Source organism: Pelodiscus sinensis, chromosome 17 (genome assembly GCF_052426305.1).
Source record: "Pelodiscus sinensis isolate ZL-2025 chromosome 17, ASM5242630v1, whole genome shotgun sequence".
Classification (NCBI taxonomy): domain Eukaryota; kingdom Metazoa; phylum Chordata; order Testudines; family Trionychidae; genus Pelodiscus; species Pelodiscus sinensis.
Genome location: NC_143068.1, coordinates 32,287,266 through 32,299,953, shown reverse-complemented (window position 1 = coordinate 32,299,953; position 12,688 = coordinate 32,287,266). Strand labels below are relative to the sequence as shown.

General features: G+C 55.4%; 1 protein-coding gene across 4 annotated transcripts in view; it reads left to right on the top strand.

The window, feature by feature from the left end:
• The window catches only part of LIME1 (Lck interacting transmembrane adaptor 1), a 42,449-nt gene that overhangs the window by 9,285 nt on the left and 20,476 nt on the right, over positions 1-12,688 (top strand). For all 4 annotated transcript variants that reach the window (XR_016347059.1, XR_016347058.1, XM_075900970.2 and 1 more), the window contains exons 2-5: positions 1,531-1,678; positions 6,833-6,884; positions 8,789-8,876; positions 9,243-9,688. Coding sequence is in view for 2 of the 4 variants with exons in the window: in XM_075900970.2 (XP_075757085.2) it covers positions 1,581-1,678; positions 6,833-6,884; positions 8,789-8,876; positions 9,243-9,688 (684 nt within the window). In the remaining 2 variants the exon portion in view is untranslated. The remainder of the gene's footprint in view (positions 1-1,530; positions 1,679-6,832; positions 6,885-8,788; positions 8,877-9,242; positions 9,689-12,688) is intronic.

The window sequence follows — 12,688 nt, the reverse complement described above, 5'->3', positions numbered from 1 at the left end:
CGGGAGCTGGGCTTCCAGAAAAGCACCCACCCGAGCCAGGCGTCTGGTGAATTGGTGAGAATTAGCAACGCTGGCACCCCCGCGACCCCTTTGCCAGGGAGATTCCAGGCTCGCGGCCTGCTCTGCTCGCAGGACGTTTGAGCGTGAGGGCCAAGATCCGGCCCTAGACGTGCCCCAAGGAGGGAGGTCTGCCTCCTCCAGCCATTCGGTGTTTGCTAGGAACAGGGGGAGTCGGGCCCGATCCGCAGATAGTGGCAGCCCGCCCAAGCATCATTTTATTCAGGCCCAATGAGACTTGTAACACAGCCCCCCTCCCCCACATACCATAATTTTCAACCTGGGCCGGGCCCCCACCTTGGGTCTCTGGGCACCGGTAAAGTGTAGGTGCCCCATGCGGGGGCCCTGCAGCCCCCAGAAACGCTTGGGCTAAAACGGGCCATAATTTGAAGGCGCCGGCTTTTCTGTATTGGCACCCCCTGGTGTCAAGTTGTGTGAATTTCAGCAGCTCGGTTCTAGGAGGCTCCATTGGCAGGATCAGCCAGAGTGTGACTCAAGGCAGATCCCTTAGGCCATGTCTACACTGGCGGCTTCTTGCACAAGTACAACTGTTCTTGTGCAAGAATCCGCAGAGCATCCACACTGCCCGTCCGCTCTTTTGCAAGGAAATTTACAGTATGGCGCGGTAAGAGAGGGCTTCTTGCGCAAGAGCTATGCTCTTTTTTTATCAGGTGTAAGCGCTCTTACGCCGGAGCTCTTGCGCAAGAGGGCAGTGTGGACGCTTGTCAGGGATTTCTTGTGCAAGAAAGCCCTATGGCTAAAATGGCCATCAGAGCTTTCTTGCTCAAGAGAGTGTCCACACTGTCACGGATGCTTTTGTGCAAAAGCACAGCTCGCACATGGCAGTGTGGACGTGTTCTTGTGCAAGAAGTCTTGCCCAAGAACCCTTGCACAAGATGTTCTTGCGCATGAAGCCGCCAGTGTAGACATAGCCTTAGGTAGCTATTGAGCGGCTGGTACCTACCTCCTGGGTGAAGCTGCAAACCTCATGGGGCAGGGTGGGGGGTTGAGCTCCACATCTGGGCTGTTGAATTCAGCTTCCGCTGCAGCAGGAGAGGCGCTGCCCAGGGCAGGCGGTGTTAGGAGGGGCAGGGGATGACCTGCTGGATTGTGGCTTCTCCTCGCCGGGAAGATGCTCCTGTAGCTGCATCCAGCTAACGCTCCTGGCCCCGGTGATGCGACCCCCTGCACCGGCTCCATCCGTGCCAGAGTCCTGGGCTGGGCCGCTGTGTGTGGATACGTTGTTGCAAGCTCGAGACATGCCATCCAACTGCTCATTGGGATGCTCTGTGCTTGGGACCGACAGGAGCACTGGAGTTGCCGGGCCGGGCATGCTCAGTCCGTGAGCTCTGGCTACAATCGAGTATTTAAGGCAGGCCTGTTTCTTGCTTGCGTGAGCCCAAGTCGGGGCTGGTAGTGACCTCTCTGCATTCTCCTTGGGGGGCGCTAATGGGCCATGTTCTCTTCCCCCAGCGCTTCGCCGGCAGTGCCGTTCTGACGTGGCTCCAGACCGCGGTGACGGGATGGCTGGGCCCCATCTGCACCCCTTGGCTGCCGTCCTGGGACTGGCATTGCTTGGTGTCCTGGTCTTCCTCTCCGCCTTGTGCGCTGCCTGCAGAAGGTACGTGGCTGAGCCTCCCTCTCGCAGTAGAAACCGGGAGTCAGGGTAGAGCGAACCTCGGGGGGTTCCCTATGGGCCACGGGGAAGGGTGAATTCACACCTGGATCTCCTGCGGCTGCAGGAGCAGCTGGCTGTGGGTTGGCACCTCCTGATGCAACCAACCAGCCGTGGAGGGCTGCATGCTGGGGCAACCCGTCCTAGCACCTCAGCTGGATTTGGGGAGCGCTGTTGCCTGGGGTGAAACTCCCTACTGCAGCCCTGCAACTAGATTCCAAAACCAGATCCCCTCCCCTCCCCCTGCCAGCTCAGTTCCCAGCATCAAAGCAGGAGCAAGCCTGCACTGGCTGCGGAGGGGTGAGTCAAAGGCCGGTATCTCCCAAACCGACTGCTGCTTCCAGCCAGCCCAAACCACAAGGCACCAAGCCCAGCCAGGCTCCCAGTTCCCAGAGCAACTCCCAGCCCCGCCAAGGGTTAGAATCAGCCTAGGACATACACAATCCCAGAACCAGAAAATACCTTGAGAGGGCATCGAGCCGAGTCCCCTGCCCTCAAGGCAGGGCCTGGCGCCGTCCAGATCAGGGGTCAGCGACCTTCCCAAACCAAAGAGCCAAACTCCATCCACATTCAGGACAAGTGGCCAACAAAGAACCAGGATCGGAACGCCCGTTGGCATGGCCCAAAATATACAACTTCGTATTGTTGAGGATTGACATGATGATTAGTAACAGCGTCAATGAAACTGCACTCGCAGACTTTATTGAACGGGACTGCTGCTGGGGGTGCAGTTTGTGGAGGGGGTGCAGGGGACGGGGTGCATGAGGGGCTCAGGGCAGGGGATTGTGGTGCGGGAGAGGTGCAGAAGGCAGGGCGCTGGGAAGGGAAGTAGAGTATGGGGGGGGGGGAGCGGGGATTTGTAGGTAGGGTTGCCAGGTGTCCGGTTTTTGCCCGGACTATCTGTGATTTGGGTCCCCTGTCCGGTTTAAAAAAAAAAAAAAAGAAAATACCAGACATGTGAAATGTCCAGTATTTCCTGTTTCCCTCAGATGGAAGCCTGGCGAAGACAATTTTCCCCTGCTGCGTCTGGCGGGGGCAGGGGAGTGAGGAGTGTGGTGCCATTTAAAGGCGCAGTGTTGTCCCGTTTCTTCCCCCCCCCCCCCCCCCCGGGGGTGTGGTGGGTTTTTTTTGTTTTTTTTTTGGCTCAAGAACTTTGGTCTCCCCCTTTTCTTCTTCTCAACAGAATTTTTTCTGGGCGGTTTTTTTTTTGCAGGGGGAGGGGGGGAGCGTGTTCGGTATTTTTTGTTTAAACCATCTGGCAACCCTATTCGTGGAGCCAGATTACTTTACCTGGCTGGGGCCAGGCTGCTGCACCTGGGCAGCAGTGGCTGGATGAGGGACCGGGCCAGGATTTCCAAAGCTGGACCGTAGCCTCCCTTCCTACCCCTGTTGCAGCAGGAGGGTAGGGACCCACCGCCAGACCTTCCCGCAGCCTGAGGAGGGTCGGATTACGGGACAGAGGTCTGGACGCTGCGGCCAAATGGGGGATGGGCCCCGACTGGGGCCTTGTTGGCCAGGCTGCTGCGGCAAGAGCCTGAGCCAGGCCCTCGCGGCCGGGCTGATGCAGCAGTCGCAGGGCGGCTGGGACTGGGCTGTGGGAGCACAGCGGCTGGGGACAGACCACAGCCGTCAGAGGGGGGCTGGAGCGGGGCCGCGGCGGCCAGATGGATGAATCTGCCACCGCCCGCCTCTCTCACTATCCCAGCTGGGCACACACACGTGTCCTCCACAGCGTGCCCTCAGCAGGCCATTTAAACGAGCACAGGGCCCCAGCCGGCTCTCGCCGCAGCACAGCCGGTTCTTACCGGGGTGCGCCGCCTTCCTTACACCTCTGGGCAAAGGGACAATAGAGGTAAAAAGACCCTCGTGGCAGGAGCGATGACACGGCTTTTATACACTGGAATTAATTTTTCATTTTAATTGTAAAAGTTGGGTGTGTTGTGGGAATGACCAGCGAGCCAGACTTGGATCCGTACTGCGTCGTCTTTGGCTCGAGAGCTGTAGGTTGCCCACCCCTGGTCTAGATCATCCCTGACAGGTGTCTGTCCAACCTGCTCTGAAATATCGCCAGTGATGGAGAGTCCACAACCTCCCTAAGCCATTTATTCCGGTGTTTCACCACCTGGACAGCCAAGCAGCTTTTCCTACTGTCCAACCTAAACCTCCCTGGCTGCAATTTCAGCCCATTGCTTCTTGTCCTGTCACCAGAGGCCAAGGAGAGCAATGTTTCTCCCGCCTCATAACACCCTGTTAGGTACCTGAAAGCTGCTCTCATGTCCCCGCTCAGTCTTCTCTAAACAAGCCCAGTTCTTTCAGTCTTTCCTCATAGCTCACGTTTTCTAGACCTTTCATCATTTTTCTGGCTCTTCTCTGGACCTTCTCTGGTAACTCCACGGCTACATCTACACTGGCATGAATTTCCGAAAATGCTTTTAACGGAAAAGCGACGAGGAGTCCTGTGGCACTCCTCGTCGCTTTTGCAGATTCAGACTAACACGGCTACCCCTCTGATACTTAACGGAAAAGTTTTCCGTTAAAAGCATTTTCGGAAAGCACGTCTAGGTTGGCAGGATGCTTTTCCGCAAAAGCACTTTTTGCGGAAAAGCGTCCGTGGCCAATCTAGACACGGTTTTCCGCAAAAAAGCCCCGATTGCTTTTTTCGCGTTCGGGGCTTTTTTGCGGAAATCAGTACTATGCTGTCTACATTGGCCCTTTTGCGCAAAAGTCTTTCGGAAAAAGACTTTTGCCCGAACGGGAGCAGCATAGTTTTTCTGGAAAAGCACTGATGATTTTACATGAGATCGTCAGTGCTTTTGCGGAAATTCAAGCGGCCAGTGTAGACAGCTGGCAAGTTTTTCCGGAAAAGCAGATGATTTTCCGGAAAAACTTGCCAGTCTAGACACAGCCCACCTCTTTCCTGACATGTGGTGCCCAGAACTGGACATGATATCCAGCTGCGGTGTAATCAGCGCAGAGTAGAGGAGACTGCTCCTCTCTCCACTTCTCCGCAGCCTGACCTCCTCCTGGCCCCTGTGCTTCCCAGGCACAGCAGCTGCCCTTCTCTGTAATCAAAAGGGGGTTGGGCACATCTGTCCCCAGTGAGACCTGCCGTACCTTCCCCACTCGAGGGACCCGCACAAACCGGTCTCCTTGCAGAGGTGGGGCTCGAACTGATGGCCAGAAGGAAGTGTCCTGAGAATGGCCTAGACAGATTAGGGCAAAGGGCTGCCCCTTGGAGGTGGAGCCAGGCCATTGCTCCCAGAGTCATCTTGCCACGTGGGTGGAGTGTGGCTAATCGCACCACAGAGATTTAGAGCCGGGAGGTTAGCAGAGCCTGAATTGCAAAGGGGGGAGTGATCCAGGCTGGGCAGGACCCCGGTCACAGCTAAACTCCCAGTACCACTCTCATCCCCACCCCCACCCCCCGCCTGCTCCATGGCAGCAGCAGGAGCCCAGGAAAGCTGCCAGGGCCCGGTGGCATGTCCCCGTCCCGCCATAGCCTCATCAAGCACTTCCCGTAGGCTGACACGTAAGGCGGGCGCGGCTCAGCTGCCTTTTGAAGCAGGAGACTTGAGGTTTCCACCCGAGTTAGATGCAGCCGAGCTTGTTGAAGATCTTGGTGAGGTAAAGGGAATGAGCAGGATTCCTACACCGAGCGCAGCAGGAGCAAGCCTAGCTGGGGGCCAAGTAGCGACTGCCCTCTGCAGAGCCAGGCTGCATGGGGCGTGAGTAGCCAGCCAGCTCTGCACCGCCCAGGCCTGGCTGGCAGGGGCACTGGAAAGATACAAGGCAGGACTGTGGCAGGAATCCAGAGTGGGGAACGCTCGCAGGAGCCCATGGGCCTGGCTCCAGAGTGGGGAACACGCTCCAGGCACGGGTGCCGTGAGGTGGGCACGGAGGCCACGCACCGTGACAGCCGTCGGAGCTGTGCAGTGCTGACAGGATACTGTGTCACGGACGTGCGGCCGCTGGTGCCCAGGCAGGCAGGATGTGGTGTGTTGGGCTCCGATCAGCGCAGCTTCGCGATGCACAGGAAGCGGAGCGCGCTCACTGAGGGGGCTCTCACGAGGCTCATTCCCCTTTCAGGAGACGCCCCTGATAGCCAAATCGTTCGGCAGGAACCTCAGCCTCTGCTAGAACAGTGATGGGCACGGGGCCAGGCCCTGGAGACCCGGGGCTAGCACAGCCATTACCGTGGGTGATTAGCATCCCCCAGTGCTCCACAGAGAGGCCGAAGTTTTGGAATGTGGGGGGGCTTTTTGGGTGCCCAACTGGAGATGTCTCGCTGGGGCTTGCGCCTGGGCGCGGGTGCAGGGAGGTGGGTGCAAGTGTGACGCGCCTTGTTGTGCAGGCTAAAGATTGAGCTCCCTGGAGGCCTCCCTAGTGGGGCCCCCAGAAACGCTGATCACGCTTGAAAAGGTGGCCCTCTGGGCCACGGGGCAGTTCTCACGTGGTGCTTGCTGGCAGACCCTCGGCTCGTGTGCATAAGAACGGCCACACTGGGTCAGAACAACGGTGCATCCATCCCAGTGTCCTGTCTGCCGACAGTGGCCAATGCCAGATGCCCAGAGGGAGGGAACGCAACAAGTAATTCTCACCTGATCCCTCCCCTGTCCCCCACCTTCAGAGAAACAGGGGCTAGGGACACCATTCCCACCATCCTGGCTAATAGCCGTTGATGGTCCTAACCTCCATGAATCTATCTATCTTTTCTGAACCCTGTTAAAGTCCTAGCCTTCACCGCATCCTCTGGCAAGGAGTTCCACAGGTTGACTGTGCGCTGAGTGAAGAAAAACATCCTTTTGTTTGTTTTAAACCTGCTGCCTATTAATTTCATTTGATGGCCCCTAGTTGTTATATTGTGGGAACAAGTAAATAACTTTTCCTTAGTCACTTGTTCCACACCAGTCATGATTGTATAGACCTCTATCCTATCCCCCCTTAGACTCCTCTTTTCTAAGCTGAAAAGTCCAAGTCTTTTTAATCCCTCTTCCTATAGGACCCATTCCAAACCGCTCATTATTTTTGTTGCCCTGTTCTGAACCTTTTCCGGTGCACTTCACCGCCGTCCAACCTCTGGCTTAACCCTTCTCCTTTCAGGAAAGCTGGGAGGAAGAAAATCCCCCCGGATGGAGTGAAGCTGGTTGATGCGGTAAGTGCACATGTCGGCCGGACCCCAAATCAGGGGACAACCAGCAGGGGCTGCTACACGAATCCCAGAGGAGCCCGGGTGGCCCAGTGGGAGGTTGGCGGCTCTGCCTTAGCCTGGACAGAAGCTGTGGCAGGAAAAGCTCTAGGAACGGGCTTTGGTCGAGCCCCATCCTGCACGGTGCTGGGCCCCTCCTGGCTCAGTGGGAACTGAGGATGCTCCGCACCTGGCTGGAAGACTCGGGGTGGCGGGGGGAGCTGGCTGTGATGCTCCTGGAGCAGTGCAGAGAGGATACAGTGTCGGTCATAACCTGGCTCCCAGCTCAGCTGGTCCCTACACAGCTCTTAGCTAGGAGAAGCCGCCTCTCTTGCTGTCCGGAGATACACAGGAAAACTCGGTTGTTTTACTCCACAAGCCTCAGGGGGCCGGGGTGCTCTTTAAACAGCAGAAAGCAGCCTGCTGAGCCGGAGCTGTTGCTGATTAACCCCTCGCTGGGTGGGTGGGGCTTAAATCAGGAGCTCAAATTCACCTGCGCCGCCCTACATGGATGGAGCAGGCTTGCTGGGCAGGGCAGTTTGGGGAGGGCCTGGGCTGTAGGGCACGGTGCCCCCGTCTCGTTCTCCTGCAAAATGGGTGCCGGGCAAATACCAGGTCAGACCAAAAGTCCATCTAGCCCAGTGTCCTGTCTGCCGACAGTGGCCAATGCCAGGTGCCCCAGAGGGTGTTAACAGAACAGGGAATCATCAAGTGATCCCTCTCCTGTCGCCCATTCCCAGCCTGACAAACAGAGGTCAGGGATACCATTCCTGCCCATCCTGGCCCATAAGTATTGATGGACCTAACCTCCAGGAATTTATGTAGTTCGTTCTTTTTTGAACCCTGTTAGGGCCTGTGTACACAGCCGGGCTAAATTCGAAATAAGCTATGCGACTGGAGCTATGTCCATTACCTAGCTTTAGTCAAAATGGCTTATTTCGACTTTGGGCATGTCCACACAGCACTTATTTTGAAATAGCGCGTTTTTCCCCCGACGTCCCTTACTCATACAATGAGGTTTACAGAAGTTGGCGTACGAAGCCTGTTACTTCGAATTTATTTTGAAATAACAGGCTTGCTGTGTAGCCATGCCTTTCAAGTCCTGGTCTTCACAACATCCTCTGGCAAGGAGTTCCACAGGTTGACTGTGCTGGTAGATGCAAAGTACTGCATATTGGAAACCATCATCCCAAATGGTGGGGTCTAAACTAGTTGTTACCCTCAAAGAAATCTTTGGGTCATCCTGGAGAGTTCTCTGAAAACGTCTGGTCATGGAGGCAGTGGCTGTCTGAAAGCTGACAACATTCAGAAAGAGACGGATAAAAAGACAGAAAATGTCATAACAGAACTATATAAATCCATGGTACACCCATCCCTTGAATGCTAGGTGCAGTTCAGGGCTCCCCATCTCATGATCGCCCACATGGTAGAGATCTAGACAGTCATGGCTGGTGTCGAGAAAGTGAGTAAAGAAGTGCTATTTACCCCTTCCCATAACACAAGAGCCAGGGGTTACCCAATGAAATGACTAGGCAGCAGATTTAAAACAAACCAAAGGAGGTATTTCTTCACACAACGCACAGTCAACCTGTGGAACTCCTTGCCAGAGGATGCGGTGAAGGCCAAGAAGAAAAAGAATTAGATCCCTTCACGGAGGACAGATCCATCAATGGCTGTTAGCAAGATGGGCAGGGATGCAGCCTCTGAATGCCAGAAGCTGGGACTGGTAATCGCCCTGTTCTGTTCCTTCCCTCGGAAGCCTCTGGCTCCGCCCACTGCTGGTAGATAGGCAACTGGCCTAGATGGGCCACTGGTTTGACCCAGGGTGGCTGCTCTTGTGGGTCTCACAGGAGTGTGTCCTTTCTCTGCAGTCCTTGCTGAGGCAGATGCAGCTCCGATCGCTCAGTAAATCTGACACCAAACTGCACGAGCTCATCCGGGTGAAGCGCATGGACGAACGTGAGTGGCTGTCAAGTTCAACAGCAGCTGAGATCTGGCGGCTCTGGGGCTGGGAGCGCCCCAATGCTTGGGGGGAGATGGGGTCTGTACCCGAGAGGCAGTGCAGCTTTCCAGCTGCAGGGATGGGGGGGGGGTTTCTTCCAGCACCCTCTGGCAGGGCCGTGCGGTGTGCACATTCCTGCGATCATGTGTCCAAAGGGAGCACTTGCACGTGCAAGTCCTCGTGAGCACGAGCAGTGACGTGGGGAGGGGAGATGGGCAGAGCCAGGGTATTATCATTTCTCTGTCTCATCCTGCCGGAAGAGCCAGACCGCGTCCCCTCCGAGAGCTAGGGGACTCCTCACGCACCTTCTCTTCTCTTCCCAGACCAAAGGCCAGCCAGCGTGGACTTCCTCTACCCATCAGGCTCTCTGGGGGACGGAGACGGGGCCATGCACAGCTCGAGCTTCAGCATCCTGCTGCGCCGAGAGCTGCCCCAGATCCCCCAGTCCAGCCCCACGGTGGATGCCCTGAGTCCTGAGCAGACCTACTCGAACCTGCCCCTCTCCACCCCGCTGACGCCAGCCCCGGAGATCCTGTACGAGTGTGTGGCCCTGACTCAGGACGTGCCTCAACCAAAGCCCATCTCGGGAACCCTGGTGGAGACAAGCGAGGTGCACGCGGCCGTGACGGCTGAGTACGCCTGCGTCCGCAAGGTGAAGATGAACGTCCAGCCAGAGCTCCAGGATGAGACGCAGAGTGAATTGGCCGGGGGGCAGGCCGGCGACCCAGCCAGCTGCGAAGGAGCTGCCAGTGACCCCCACGCACGGAAGGTACAGTCACATCCCTCCCCACTGAGCCTACAGCACAGGGGTACGGGGGAGAGGGATGGTGTTGGCTGGGCAGGTAGGAACGCTGTGCCTTGTTCTCAATGGAAGCCCGGAGCTTGGTTTGCCATTAGCCACAGGGTCCAGTTGTTCCTTGTTTGTGGGGATTCCGGTGGCCGGGGAGATCGGTGGGAATGGTTGTATCAGCAGAAAGGGTTGTATTTATGAGCAACAGCTCCAACCAGGGGCTGTTGTGCTAGGAGCTGCAGAAACGCAGAGCACAAGGACTGCCGAGTCTGAAAGAGGGGGGTGCTTTATTCTCTGGAGGATACACGGCAGGTTTGGGGGAAAGGATCCAATAGGTCCTATCTCCTCTTAATCTACCAGTTTATTCATTACTAGCAGGTGAGGCCTGTCATTGCCCAGGCAAAGTCTGATGAAAAACAAAAATAATGATTTGAGAAACACTGGTTTAAATGGTCTGCCGAGCCACTCGGAGAAAGCTGCTACTGGGGCGCTCCGGTTTGTTTGCTTACCGGCTCCGCAGCCATGGAGTCTCACGGCTCCCATTGTAGGGTTGCCAGATGGTTTAACCAAAATCCCCCCTCCCCCCCAAAAAAAATTGTGGAAAAAAATTCTGTTGGGGGATGGGGGAGAAGGACTCCGAGAGTTAAGAAAAAAAAAAAAAAAACAGCATTAAAACAGCATGGCCCCTTTCAGTGTGTGCAGAGTCAGAATAGGGATAGCAACAGGGGAGCGGTTGAGCACTAAGACCCAGAGAAGGCATTGCTTCCCCTTGGTCTTTTGGTTTTTTGCCAGCAGCCATTTTATTTTCTTGATCAAGCCAGAACCAGGTAAGCAGAAGGTCCGGGGGCGGGGGGTAGGGGTGTTGGGAGCCCGGGGGGGGGGGGACAGGGAGGGAGCCTGGGGGCTGGGCCCAGTTGCTGAGTGTGTTGTAGGGTTGCCAGGTATCCGGTATTTTTGCCTCCTGGCAGGCAGGGGAAAAAACCAGAAAATACCAGACATTTTAGGGATGTGGTATTTTCTGAATTTTTTTTTTTACTGGACGGGAGGCAAAAATACCAGACTGTCCAGGTCAGTACTGGACACCTGGCAACCCTATCCCATTGCCCGCGGTTTGCAGCCAACAGGAGCAGTGGGGAAGCGAGTAGTCGAGTAGTGACTCGGTTACCCGATAAGCCTAGGCTTATTGGGTCTTGCCTAGTCGCTTAAAGTGCTCTGCGAACTAGGGATGTGAGAAACACTGATTTACACCTTTTCACCCAGTAAAAAGGTGTAAAAAGGGCATTCCGCTCATTTAAGTGGCAGGATTGTTTATGCAAAATTTGGCTTCTGTAGGTAATAGCGAAGAAAGACTTGATTTTGCACAAACAAATCCGCAAATGAACAAGCTCTTCAAATATATACTAGGTTTGTCAGCGCCTGCCATTTGAAATGTGTCCGTTAACCAATCAGGGAGTGAAAATGGCAGCATGTGACGTTGGCAGCCAACCGCTCGCTACGCACAATGACGGGTCAGAACAAACGTGGGTGGGAACACCCCTGAGGGCTAGGATATTCCTCCGATCGCCTCACCGCTAGTAGCAGTGTAAGGGGTGGAGCCTTGCAAAGCCACGGTCACTGAGCTAGTGCCTACCCGAGAGGGGGGCCGTCCTCTGGAAGGGGGCAGCAGAATGTGAGCTCTGCAGGGAAGCCAGAAGCACAGGATGGCTGTGTCTAGACTGGCCAGTTTTTACGGAAAATCAGCCACTTTTCCGGAAAAACTTGCCAGCTGTCTATACTGGCTGCTTGAATTTCCACAAAAGCACTGACGATCTCATGTAAAATTGTCAGTATTCTTGTGGAAATACTATGCTGCTCCCATTTGGGCAAAAGTCCTTTTGTGCAAAACTTTTGTGCAAAAGGGCCAGTGTAGACAGCTCAGATTTGTTTTCCGCAAAAAAGTCCCGATGGCGAAAATGGCGATTGGGGCTTTTTTGCGCAAAAGCGCGTCTAGATTGGCACAGACGCTTTTCTGCAAAAAGTGCTTTTGTGCAAAAGCGTCCGTGCCAATCTAGACGCTCTTTTCCAAAAATGCTTTTAACGGAAAACTTTTCCGTTAAAAGCATTTTTGGAAAATCATGCCAGTCTAGACAAAGCCAATAGGTTTTAAGCTTTCGTGAAGCTCTAAGTGGGACGAGAGCAGGAGGATAAATACTGTGGCCATGAGGATAAATACTGTGGCCATGAGGCCCCAGAAGGATAAATACTGTGGCCATGAGGATGCATGCTCGCTGCGGTCGCACGTGCAATCTCGGTAAATGCAACGTGCGTGCCTGTGTGGCTCTGAAAACCTGGGCTGTGATTTCTTTCCTTTTGGTCTGTTCTTCTACTTCCTTCTCTCCCCCACTAAAACAGACACTGCGCCAGTGGGGGGTGTTGCATTCTGGGAGGTCTGGGTGAGCCGTAGGGTTTCTTACAGGAAGACATAAAAATGGCCGACGATCAGCTGATTCTTTGTCTACCGCGCCGCGTCTAGACTGCCACGCTGTGCCGGATCAGCTGATCATCGGCACAGCGCGGCGGCCATTTTTATTTTAATGAAGCGGGGATTATTTAAATCTCCGCTTCTTTGACTATGCCGAATAAACTATTTTACGTGGCTCCGTCAACAGAGCCATGTGGTCTAGACGTAGCCGAAGATTCCAGGTCTGCCTCAAACCAAGCTCGACTGGGTTGGTCGTGGCCAGATGAACTCTTCTGGGGACCTGGGCTAGTAGATTTAGTGGGAAACCCAGGCTCTGGGGTGGATCAAAAATGAGGGCTTGGGTGTGGGGGAGGAGCTGCCAGGGAGAGGGTGCGGGGCCTGGGTGGGAGCAGGCTGGAGGTGCGGGGCCTAGGTGGGAGGTGGGGGTAGGAGCGGGCTAGGGATGTGGGATCTGAGTGGAAGGTGGGGGACTGCAGCAAGCTGGAGGTGGGGGGCAAGAGTGGGCAGGGGATTCGGGT